This window comes from Pelodiscus sinensis, chromosome 7 (genome assembly GCF_052426305.1).
Source record: "Pelodiscus sinensis isolate ZL-2025 chromosome 7, ASM5242630v1, whole genome shotgun sequence".
NCBI lineage: Eukaryota > Metazoa > Chordata > Testudines > Trionychidae > Pelodiscus > Pelodiscus sinensis.
Window position 1 is genome coordinate 35,351,567 of NC_143058.1, and position 12,769 is coordinate 35,364,335.

The 12,769-nt window shown below is 40.2% G+C and overlaps 1 protein-coding gene across 3 annotated transcripts in view; it reads right to left on the reverse strand.

Moving 5' to 3' along the window:
* Positions 1–219: 219 nt before the first annotated feature.
* RBMS1 (RNA binding motif single stranded interacting protein 1) overlaps positions 220–12,769 on the reverse strand; it is a 228,543-nt gene continuing 215,993 nt past the window's right edge. For all 3 annotated transcript variants that reach the window (XM_006111645.3, XM_006111647.3, XM_006111646.3), the window contains exons 11-14: positions 11,520–11,630; positions 10,034–10,114; positions 6,418–6,500; positions 220–2,735 (exon numbers count right to left, since the gene is read on the reverse strand). In XM_006111645.3, coding sequence (XP_006111707.1) covers positions 6,423–6,500; positions 10,034–10,114; positions 11,520–11,630 — 270 coding nt within the window. In that variant the 3' untranslated portion in view covers positions 220–2,735; positions 6,418–6,422. The remainder of the gene's footprint in view (positions 2,736–6,417; positions 6,501–10,033; positions 10,115–11,519; positions 11,631–12,769) is intronic.

The following is a 12,769-nucleotide window of genomic DNA, read 5'->3' on the forward strand; positions in this document are numbered from 1 at the left end:
CTGCTGCCTCTCAGAGGCTGCAGCTAGGGGGGTGCCAGTCCCGCCTACCCCCTTTTTACTGCCTCTGATACCGAGGCAGCAAGGGGGGGGAATGTGTGAAGATGACAGGATTAACCTATAAGCTCAGGCTTATCAGTTAATCATGTAGTTGTCTACACACTGACATCCCTATCATCCACCCCCGCCCCGATATAGTTAAAACTGAAGAGAAACAAGGCATTTACATTTTTTCAATCTTTTTTATTCAAAAGTTTTCAAAAGAAATAAAACAGAAAAAAAGCTAACAATCTAATCAAATGTACAGTTCAAAAATGTCTTTTGGCGTTTTAACAACAAGTCCTAGGAAACAAAACTACAGAGTTATCTTGAACCGGACAAATAAGTTACCACTGGCAAGTTTGTGGCACTAGAAAAACAAAAATAAAAAATTAACTCTCTTGATCATATAGATATCTCTATGAAAATCTTTTTTTTTCAATCTGTACAAAAGGTCTTTCTTCATAAATTAATTTTTTTTATAATTTAATGGCTGTCTACTATGTGATGTTTAAGTAACTGATTATTTCTTTATGTACAGAGGTTAAATTTCCCAAATCTTACCCAGACAATGAGTATGGCACTTAGTTCAGACGTTTCTGGCAGCAGCTCTTCCCTCCCTCTAACATACCTATCATACTGCAATTTTAATGAATGCAAAAAATATCAAGTAGTGAGAGATCCAAGAATGGCATATACCAGATACAGGGAAGGTGCTGCAGGAAGTCTGGACTTTTACAAAGCAGTAATATTCCAGGGAGCATAGAACCAATAATACCACAACTTTTTTTTAAAAAGAAAAAGAAACAAACATCTCTTATGACTATGTAATTCACTAGAATCTACACTTCTCAGAGCAGCAATTTACTTTTGAAACTATGAAATGTCACCGACATCTATACTCCAATACTCACAATTTAAAAACTAAAAAATACTTGAATGAAGTAACTGCTTAGCCCTAGCTCCTGAGCTAGGATGATTTGGTCTGTGGAAACAGGGAGGGCCAGCAACCTGTCCCAATACAAAAAGAAATAAACTTTGAGGTAGATAACTGATCATTTACAGCTGACCAGACGAGTACACAGTTTTGGAAGACAACTTAATTTATCATTTGATTTAAAACACATGCCATCATAGTAAAAGAGCTTTAATAGCAGTGAATTATACGTAAAATACAAATAACTGTGTATTTATGAATCAGGAATTTCATAGTTTCAAAATTGGTTTTCTTTACACTTAACACTTGTAGTGATGATGTAAAGCGTGGCACTGCTTGGATCCAAGTCTTCCTTCATGCTTTTTGTGTCCATACATCAATTAAAATTATAAAACCTAAATGCAAATGTACAAAAAAAGGCACATTCTCCTAACCGCAAACTGGTCCGGCAAAAATAAAGAGTACAGAAGACGTAAATGCTGAGACAAAACAGAATTATTGGTTACTGGCTCTTTGTTCTTTGGTAAAGTTACCTTTTAAAAGTGCCAAGTCTTTTTATTTTTATTTACCTACTATAGAGAGCTAGTACCCAATCAATTATGTGTCTACTTACATCTCAGCTTATGTTTGAAAACAAGTCCTTAGCTTTTGCCATTTTGCTGTCATAGCAAATTTTCTGTTTGCTAGGTCTCAGCACAATCATCATTCTAAAGCACTATCATTAGTATAAAGGAAGGACAAAAACATTCTGTGATATTCCCACCCCAAATTCCCCATTCTACCTACACTAAAACTAGAGAACATCAAGTTAGTTTCTGGAAAAAAAAGGCAAAAAAAAAAAAAAAAGATTTTACATTGCATCATACAGCAGAGTTCCTAAATCATTCAAACTATCAGAGGAAACTATTGGCATATGGCCTTACAAACAATTTATCCTATTAAAATTCCCCCAGTCAGAAAATGTGTTTCACGCAAAACATTTTTCCCCTCCTGCATTTCACTACCTTACATATTATGTGAAAAAAATTAATTAAAAACACCTACTACACATTAAAAAAAGCCAAATTTTCAGCAATTTTTATTGACTACCTTTTAAAAGCCCTATGCTGCTGTTTTACAAGGCATAATAGACCAGCTCATTTGGTCAAAGCATTCTACACCATTAGTTTGGACTACTTACTGAGACAGCTACAGCATGAAAGATTTAAGGCAAATTGGAATTTATAGAAAAGGATAAGACACTTTACGCTACGTTAAAGGAGAAACGGAAAGCTAAGAGAACAGACACGAACTGCAACACTGCACTGTAGCAACACACACACGGCAAGCACAGATCATCACCTAAGATGTTTTACTACTTTAAACTTCTGAAAACCCATTTCATACAATAAAAAAAATAAAAATAAAAATAAAAATAAAAACAAAAAACCCCCACAAATTCTGCCATGCACATGAATAAGTCTTCGTGGTCATCTGTGCATACCCAGAAATTTGAAAAAAAAAAATTGCATCATAACACTTGATAAAAATTTTCTTACTAAAATAAACCTGTTCATAGGAACAGCTACTAGATGAATTTAAGGGTTTTTTTATGCACCTTATAGAACTTATAGCAAAAATAGTTTTAGTTGATTTCATTATAAATAACGTTTTCAAGAACCTGTGCAAAACTGTCAATAATTCCTAAAGCACAATTGATCAGTAAAATCCATGATTGTTTCAGCCTTTGCACCCTTCTCCAGGCAAGGTCAACACTGGACATCTGTAACAGAGAAAAGTCAGAGCTAGAGCAAAGTTACTTTTGGATTTAATGTTCTGTTGTAGACACCTATGAACTAAATGGTTCCTTACCTCAGATGTATTTTTGAGATGAGTGAGCCCATAGGCATACTTGAGAACTATTTAGGGAGGTGCCAAGCGCCCTGGAGGTTGAGGTTGCTCAGCACCTGCCTGGATATCCCCGTTGCCTAATTATAGCCTTGTCCGACATCCCCCCCCACCAGAAGCCTATTGATTCCCCATTGGGAGTTCTGCTTGTAGAGTGCTTAGGCATTGCAACCCTGAACTCAAATTACTGATTTTCCATGCTTTTTTTTTTTTAAATCAACTAACTGATTCAAGAAATATACGGAGTGAGCTCAATCCTACTGAGGCCTGATCCAACACTCATGGTAGCTGCTGGAAACTTTTTCACTACATTTCAATGGGCACTGGAGCAGCCACATATATAAAGAAGTCACACTGCTATGGGTACTGAGCCAGTGCAAAAATATTAAAGCCAGTTTTTCAAGATCTTCAGCTCACAGTCATGTACCCTAAGGCAAGATTAAGTTCATTATTCTAGAGATCCCGCACGTTCAGAGTTCACAATCATCATGTTAAAAGGGCTTGTCTTAAAAGTATCAAAATACTTTTTAAAACTTTTAGGGCAGGTGCTATAACACTTAGAATCAAAAGAGGCTGTTGAGAGAGAAGAACAACACATCTCCAATCAATCGCACCAATTAGTGTAACATGCTAGCTGTCACTTACTACTTATTTAAAAGGGCCTTGGCACTAATATTTATCATAACATTCTAAAAAAATGCATTATAACTATTAGAAAAGAGTGGCCACGCCTTAAACAGTCAGTATTTACCAACAGTAACCACATTAAAAAAAGCAACCATCATTCTGGGATGTGTTGGCAGGAGTGTTTTAAGCAAGACATGAGAAGTAATTCTTCTGCTCTGCTCTGATTAGGCCCTCTACTCGAATAGTGTATCCACTTCTGGGAGCCATATTTCAGGAAAGATGTGGACAATTTGGAAAAAGTCCAGAGAAAAGCAACATGGTGCATTTATGGGGAGGAGCATTATTTTGCAGATTCAGTTTAGTAATATCAATACGTCTCTCTGCTCTGCCATTTATTTATTTATGTATTTATTTATTCATTCATTCATTCTGCTGACTCATGGTGCATGTAAATACTAATGAAAATGCTTCCTAAGTTGTTATATTAGTGTAATGTTTACCGTTAAGACAGTGTTTCCAATGGTGTTTACCATAAGATATCACAGTGAAACTGGGTAGCAGTTTTACCATCTCTTCAAGGTTGTCTCCTCTGCTTTGTGAACATGAAAAGCCCCAAACAAGTGGAGATAATACTGATCTGTTGCTAAGGGTTGGCTATGAAGAGTAGGGTTTTGCCTCCCTACTCTTTTTTTGGAAGAAGCAGCAATCTCCACAGGGCTGCACAGAAGGGTAAAGACAAGGCCATGCATCTGAACTAGGGATGTTAACATGTAGTTGATTACACAGGTAACCAAGGCTTATCAGTTAATTTTGTTGATTACACACACTCCCCTCACCATAGCCTCTGTATCAGCACTGGATCCACTTGCCCCCCAACCCTGCTCTGCTGCTTCTGATAGAGAGGAAGCAGCATGGAGGGTGAAGGGGGTAGGCAAGAGTTGGTGCTTAAAAGCTGGCTTCCTCCCAACATCAGTTCCATGGTGCTGCCCGCAGCAGAGCATGGGGGTGGGGGGTTGGAAGGGAAGTGGGCACACTGCAGACAGAGGCTGGTCTGTGGCAGCAGCCCCTGTCCACATGGGGGTCCGAGCTCCCTGAGGACAGGGGCTACTGCTACCCTGCACTGCTGCCTCTGATACAGATACAGCAGTGTGGGGGAGAGGGGAGCTGATTTTTAAACTGGCTCCCCTGGCAGGGGGCTCCCCAGGAGTGGGGCTGGAGTGCAGTGGCTGCCAACCCTACCCCTGGGGACTATCGAACGGTCGTGTAATAGCTAAGATTTCATGTGGTTACATGACCATTCAATTACACGATATCCAACATCCCTAATTTGAACTATGCTGACCCACTGCAGCATAACCTCTGCATGCTGATTTGGGAGCACGCAAGGGCCATGCCGCAGTAACAATCCACAGGATGCATCTGGGAAATCAAGAAATGTAGGATTCAGACCCCTCAACTGGGGCTTATGGACACATGGAGATATGCAAGGCTTGTTTACATGGGATTTCTGTAGGAGCCAGTGTTTGGCCAATGTAAAATAACAAACAGGCAGGCATGTTCATTATATGGGATGTGACATCAAATAAAATGTGCTCTGTTACTGAATTTGTTTATATGACAATTTTTAGATTTCTTGGGGATATAACAAAAATTCTTATCTGAATAATTGTGAGGAGAGCAGTGTTACTAGGTACCACAGAATGTGACCTGCAAAACCCAAGGCAATTGAGATATGCATCTGTACATATGTGAATATGCACTAGGAAAATAGGATTTGTTTCAGATGGAGAGGGTCATATATGTAGAAAATGTACACTTGTGAAACTGCTGGTGCTTTGTGTGTCATGAAAGCTATAGAAATAAACATATGAAACTTCTGGCAGTACAGAAACAATGCAGCAAGAGATTCACTATAAAGTTCTTTCTCTGGGAAGTCATGAAGAACTTTATAAAAATGTATGCAACAGACATGCAGGGTTCATCATCGTTGTGGGAGGGACAAAGCAGAGAATTAACTACAAAAGCTTTGGTCTTGGAAGGAGGGAAGGAACGCAGGGGAAATGGTGATGCAAACAACACTTTAAGGGTGGTAAGCTATAAAAAGCAGTGTTGCACGGAATGCCTTACACAGCAAACAAATGAGTGACTTACTGAGGAAAGCAAATGGAACAGACTCTATGAAAAGGAGGAAGATAGCTAACTCATACTGCAGGCATTCCTACAATACTAAACACACGAGAAAGGAGTCTTTACAAGTGAAACTCAACATGGATTTCCAGATACCTCTGCATTATCCCACTAGTGATTCCTCTGTGGGGGAAAAGGGATAAAATCCTGTTTAATTGGTTAACCGGTTAAACATTATGTTTAACGGGTTAACCAATTAAAGAGGGCCACTCTAGCCTGGCTCAGCTGGAGCAGCCTCCTATCCTCTCCCCTCTGCAGGCAGGGGCTGCTCCAGTTGTCCCTGGGCCCACTGCTGACTCCCCGCTGAGCTGGAGAAGCCCCTGGCCCATAGCAGGCAGGGAGCTGAGCTGCTTCAGCCTCCACCAATTAACTGGAACTGGTAAACCTTTCAGATCCCTAGTGAGAAAGCCACTTCCAAGTTAGTGCGGGGATTCAAACTGTTCTCTGCTGCCATGCATGGAAGCACTGATGTCTCATTGTCAACACGTTATGGCAAAGGGGTGTTGTTATGATCCAGAGAAATGACTAATAAATTATGACAGATAATTCATTAAGGGCCTAATCCAGAACCTGTTACTCTATTTTTTCTAACTTTCTTACTCTGGAAAAATTCAGATTGATGCTAAGTTCTGGTCTAAAATATTAACAGTTTTATTCAGATTGTATGTATTCTGCAAACTACAGTATATCAAGTATTTAGATTGAAATGAATGTCTTTTCAGAGTAACAGGACAAGCCCCCACCTCAGTTATTTGTTTTGCTGATATGTATATGGAGAATGGTCACTGGACGTCTCTACTGTAACCTGCTGTTGACCACTAGCTTCCTGTAAAAGAAGAAAAAAAGGGGTTGAGACTTGATATCCAGCAAGACTAGCTAGGTGCCTAGATTTCCCAATATGACTAGACATTTTGGATACCTCTGTTTTCTGTGATCCGACTTGAGAGACTTGACTGAGCCTGGCTTTCAGAAAGTGTTACAAAAAAATCCTGGTAAAAAAAATTAAGGCTCCTTTCTAATGTTTCTGAAGCTGGGCACATACACCTGATGCATGCAAAAATCATTAATCAACTTGACCTTTATTTTTATTTCTAATAGAAAATGTAATGAAATATAAAATGATCAAGCGCATATTCTATTTTCTAAATTGCTATAGCAATAAATAGTAGGGCTGTCAATTGGCCTGCATTAACGCCTTCAATTAACAGGTTAATCCTTTTAATGCATTAATCGCAAGCGTTAATGCTGCGTTGCCCCTTTGAAGTGCCGCTCCCAAGGGAAAGCACAAGTGGAGCTGGGGATCAGTTGGAGTGCCCAGCTGATCCCCAGCTCCGCATTGGAAAGCACTCCGCTGTTGCAAAGCGCCTTTGAAGTGCCACTCCAATGCTTCAAAGGGGCTTTGCAACGCCTATGTACTGCCTAATGCACTACCGCAGTGCTTCAAAGGGCAGTGCTGTACGGAGACAGGGTCAGCTGGGGACTCCAGCTGATTCCAGGATCCTGCAGTGCTGCCCTTTTGAAACGCTGCCGCTGAGTTTCAAAGGGACAGCTGCACTGAGCCTTGGGTCAGCAATGATTCAAAGGGGCTCTGCATGCGATTAATCACGATTAAATTTTTTAATCGCATGATTAATCACAATTAATTTTTTTAATGGCTTGACAGCCCTAATAAATAGACAGTGTGATGTGATTAACAGAGTAGAACCACACAAACGTATGCAATAGTGAGCAACTAAATTCTAATGTTTTCTGTAGACCACTGCCACTCATCTTCTTTGTGTTGTTAAGACCACAGGCGACTTCTGTATTCCTATCAGGAGACTTCTGTATTCCTATACATTTTGGCTGTGTCTAGACTGGCAAATTTTTCCGCAAAATCATCTGCTTTTGCGGAAAAACTTGCCAGCTGTCTGCACTGGCCGCTTGAATTTCCGCAAAAGCACTGACGATCTCATGTAAGATTGTCAGTGCTTTTGCGGAAAAACTATGCTGCTCCCGTTCGGGCAAAAGTCTTTTTCCGAAAGACTTTTGTGCAAAAGGGCCAGTGTAGACAGCAGAGATTTCTTTTCCGCAAAAAAGCCCCGATCGTGAAAATGGCGATCGGGGCTGTTTTGCGGAAAAGCGCGTCTAGATTGGCCACAGACGCTTTTCCACAAAAAGTGCTTTTGCGGAAAAGTGTCCTGCCAATCTAGACGCGGTTTTCCGAAAATGCTTTTAACGGAAAACTTTTCCGTTAAAAGCATTTCCGGAAAATCATGCCAGTGTAGACGTAGCCTATATGTGTATCTACTTGAGTATTGTAGTGCGGCTTGCTCCATGAAACACTAAGGGGGTATGTCTAAACTACACCCTTCTTTTGAAAGAGGAGTGTAGTTTAAAGACATACCCTAAGGATTAATTCAAAAAGCCCTTTTTCGAAAGACCAGGCGGCCGCCATTATATAAATGAAGTGTGGGAAATTCAAATCCTGGCTTCATTGCAATTTCGATCTAATTTACATCCCTCTTTCAAAAGAAGAGTGTAGTTTAAAGACATACCCTAAGGGTTAATTCAGCTTGCGCTCTCAACACATAGCCCAGTAATCGGACAAAGACTAATTCTATTACTAGAGGCAAAAGTAAGTGAGGGAGTAGCTTTTATTGGATTAATTTCTGTTGGTGAGAGAAGGGTGTTTCCGAGGTTACGTAGGGCTCTTCTTCAGGTCAGCAAAAGTTTGTCTCTCTCACCAACAGAAGTTGGTCCAATAAGAGATATTACCTCACCCATCTTGTTTCTCTAATACAAGGATGAACAATAATTTTAAAAAGGGGGCTACTTCATACATTTTCGCATTTGCCCCAGAAGAAGTAGGGCCTCAGGCAGAAGAGGCGGGGGCAAGATAATTCTTGTGCTCCCCCACCCACAAACTCTGATTTGTTTGGGGATTGGGGAACATGCAAAGTCTTTGCCCTCCCCCCCCACCTCTGGCATCTGGAGGCACCTCAACGGGAGAAGACTTTGTGCGTTTTCCCTGCCTCCAGGCCCTGATTAGCCTTGGGGTAAAGGGATCATGCAGGGTCCCTTGACCCTGCCTTCCTAGGGGTCAGCCAGAAGTTCCTTTTGGTGCCGTGTGCACCTGGAAAGGAAGGAGACTTTGTGCACTCCCCTGTCCCCAGGTCTCGATTGGCTTGAGGGTGGAGGAACAGCAGGGAGGCCACGGGCTGGATCCACTGGCTTGGCAAGCCAGATCTGGCTATTTTGCCCACCCCTACTCTCATACGAGACCTACAGAGCTACAACACCACTGCATAATTCAATGGCTGATACCCAAAAGAACAATACCATGAATGCACTTCTGGAAATTTGCCTCTGACATATCTGTTGGGATGCATAAACCACAGTGGCCAGGGTCAAGGGTCTCAGGACAAACAGACTCTGAAATGGACAAATGATGTCCTGGAAACTATGGGGTGTGGGCAGAGGGAGACAAAAGAAACAGGTTAGGGCAGTGTTTCCCAATTGTATTTGGCCACGGAACCCTTTTAAACTTGAAAGAATTTTGTGGAACCACTAATAAGTCTTATATGTGGAGCTGAAAAAGTAGACTACAAATAAGTAAGGATAATAAACAAACAAATGCTAAACAAGGTCGTAAGATCAAAAACAAAAATCACATTTAATGTGTACAAAAAACATTTAAACCATAAAATGTTATTGTAATGGAATATTCTCACGGAACTCTTATTTTCACTTTGCGGAACCCCAGGGTTCTGAGGAACACCATTTGAGAAACACTGGTCTAGGAATGAGAGGCTACAGGAGTTCAATCTGCCTTGCCCAATCCTGGGAACTGTTTGGGATAAGTGGCGCCTACATAAACTTGCAAGGAAATGCTACGGCTCATATCAGATACGACACATAAAGGTGTATTGGAACAATGATGCCCTTTTCCTTCCAAGGGATGGATAAATAATACTTTGATTTGAACACGCTGTTCTCTGTCACTACATTTTTATATTGGCCACACATCAGAAGCCTATGCAGGGACCAAAATACAGCTTGATTTGCTAAGGACATTGTTGATAGACAGGAGTGGTTTAAATAGTGTGATTACACCCTAAGCCTTATAACATGCAGTCATAGCTCATAAGCTAAGCAGGGCCGGGCCAGGTTGATGTTTGAATGGAAGAACTAACTAATACAAGTTCACATTGGTACAGTACATTAGATGAAAATAATGCCATAGAGGTACTTTTAGTAGACTCCATTTGCACTGAAAGTGCATACCTAATGTAACTTTTTCATCTGTTTTTTTTTCTTGCAAAAAAAAAAAAGTAACAATATTGGCTGTAATAGCCACTTTTTACAAATTGTACCAACCTCAACAGGAACAGCTGTCGTCTGAACATGTGTGTACTGGGGTATGTAGGCTCCTTGCATAGCTGTTGTAGCTGGCATGTACTAAAGACAGAGACAATACATTCAGCTAAAAGAAAATCTGATACACACCCCACAAAGATTTTTAAAATCTATATCTGAGTACTCTACTAGGGAAGAGGATTCAAAGTAAGTTTGATCTAAAAATCAATAACCAGTGCAGACAGGTGAGGTGTATTCCACTGAGCCCTGTTATTTCATAAATTCAATTTGGCCTTCAATATCCAAGAGGTTAAGTATTTTCCTTAAAAAAAAATCCAGTTTGAGTCTTTTTCTTAACAATATATACCCAGGGAGGAAAGATGATCTCATGGTTAAGGAACTGAGAACTGACAAGATAAGAGATCTGTGTCAAATTCTTTTTCTACCATATGCTGTGACTTTGGGTATGGCTCTTTTCACTCTTTCCTCACTTTTACATCTGTGAACACTGAGGATAATATTTCTCTGCTTTACAGAGGTGTTATCAGGATAAACACATGTATATTTGAGAAATGTCAAAAAACGACACTGATGGAGGCCAGACTTTACCTATATCGGTGGTTCTCAAAGTGTGGCTGTGGACCAACAGTGATCTTACAGGTGGGGCTGAGGGTCTGGGGTCCCACCCCCGCACTGGGGAGTCTGCACTGGCGCTCCAGCCCCTTCCCTGCAAGACTGAAGTGCCAGCACCAGATTCCTATTGCAGGAGTTAGAGGGAGCCAGCCATGTGGGCCAGATCCAGCTCGTAGCCGGAGGTGGAGTGGCTCTGCAGGCTGCATTGACCAGGATGGGTCACAGGTCAAAACGTTTGAGAACCACTGATCTAAATAAAGTATGCCATGTATTTTTATTAAATTAGTATATTTAGGAATGAAGTTTAAACTAGGAAACTCATGGTGTTCCTTTAGATCAATGGTTTAAGTCAATAATGAGCAAAAGTTACCATCAGACAGGTCTCTTCAATTATCTGTATAAAATGAATTGATACAGGTACTTCTCTATGCCAAACTACCATTTGACATGCTAGATACAACACTGCGTAGAATTTAATATACAGAGAAAAGTGATTTTAGCAGATCAAATGTCTTTATATCAGACAAATGTACATGAATCAGAATTTTATTTACAACACTGAACCCTCCAATGTAAACTCAATACCATTCAAGTCTTTAAATCTGCTTCTAAAATCAACATTGATTAAACTGGACTACTTTCCTCTGCTTTGTTCCATGTACTTGGAGTGCATTTCACATTTCTACATTGGCCTGGATGCTTACTCTTCTGCCCTAAAGAACCTGTACTAAAGTGTGGAAACAGCAATTTTCATTTTATTTGAGAGGGAAAAACCTAATTGGGCTGGTTTTCATGTACATTATTAAACAGACACTGCAACCAATACACATTTTCACATTGTATATGCTATGCTTTATAGTAAATTGCCACATACTGTTCCAGTACTGCCTAATGAAAGATGACTCATCTGTTGTGTCAGAGGGTTTATCATGGATGCAGGCTGTAGTGACATAGTGTGATCCATGGAGGGAGTCAATACTGCACCCTGCAGGAGAGGAAAAAAATAACTTTAAGAATGAGACAGTCCAGATTTTCACTACACTTCTCTTTTAGCTCAGGCATGTAATATATGGGCTTTCATTCCAAGAGCATATACCAGCAGCTTTCCCTAACGTTCAACAATGAGTCTAGATACTAATTGGTCAGAGAGATCTTAAGGATTTTACTCCATTTTATAGTTAACTACCCGATTTATATATATGCCTCAGTCTGGATCTGTAAATTGAGTAACTGCTCAGCTACCTACCAGTAATGCAAGAGCTGACATAGACTGTATAAACTTGCAAATATTTCACATGCCACTATCTCATAGTGAGGATGTTATCCTAAATAGTAACAAACAATGCATACCCAGGACTGTCTGTGCAAGTTTCACACCCTTGTGTTAAGCATTATACCTTTTGCTCAGGGAAGTAACAGTTTCATTAGGGCACGAGTCGCAGAGGGCTATGTTGCCAGAACATGGTAAATACCATTTGATCTGTAGGGAGTCTAACATGATGAGTTTATCCCATTGGTTTCACAAGTTGCTGTCTTCTTATGTACAGCAGACATAGTCTTTAGATACCTGAAGTTGCCAAACATTCAGTTGCTATACAGGTGCTCGGAAAATTCCTAAGACTGCTTTGGGGTTAAGTGAGATGGATGAGTACAGATGGGGTTTATTTCCACCCTAAATTGTGTCTGTAAAATCAGGTTTCTAAACATACTTTATGGGGAATATATGCAGCTGTGTGACTAAAAAGTGGTTTAGGCTGAAAATTAATAGAAATAATTACAGTATCCTTGAAAGTCAGTGTTTTTGAATGCATCATTTATTACTTTTACAGAAGGTCTTATATTTTTTATAAAATACTGAGTATAGTTAGAAAAACAATCATGTGACCAGTGTAGATGAAATGAGTCACTGGCACAAACACTGCAAGAATTTCCTGTTCTGCAGACTGCAAGCGTCTGTGCAAAGCAAATGAGAGAGAGAGCGAGAGAGAGCGCACAAGCTTCCGCAGAGACCAAAGACCAAAATTAAGAAGTCAGGAATCTAGATCTTTGAATTCACTGAGATAAGAGCTAGAATTGCACACTTGTAAATGGAATATCCCTAATAGCATGAAAACATATTAATTT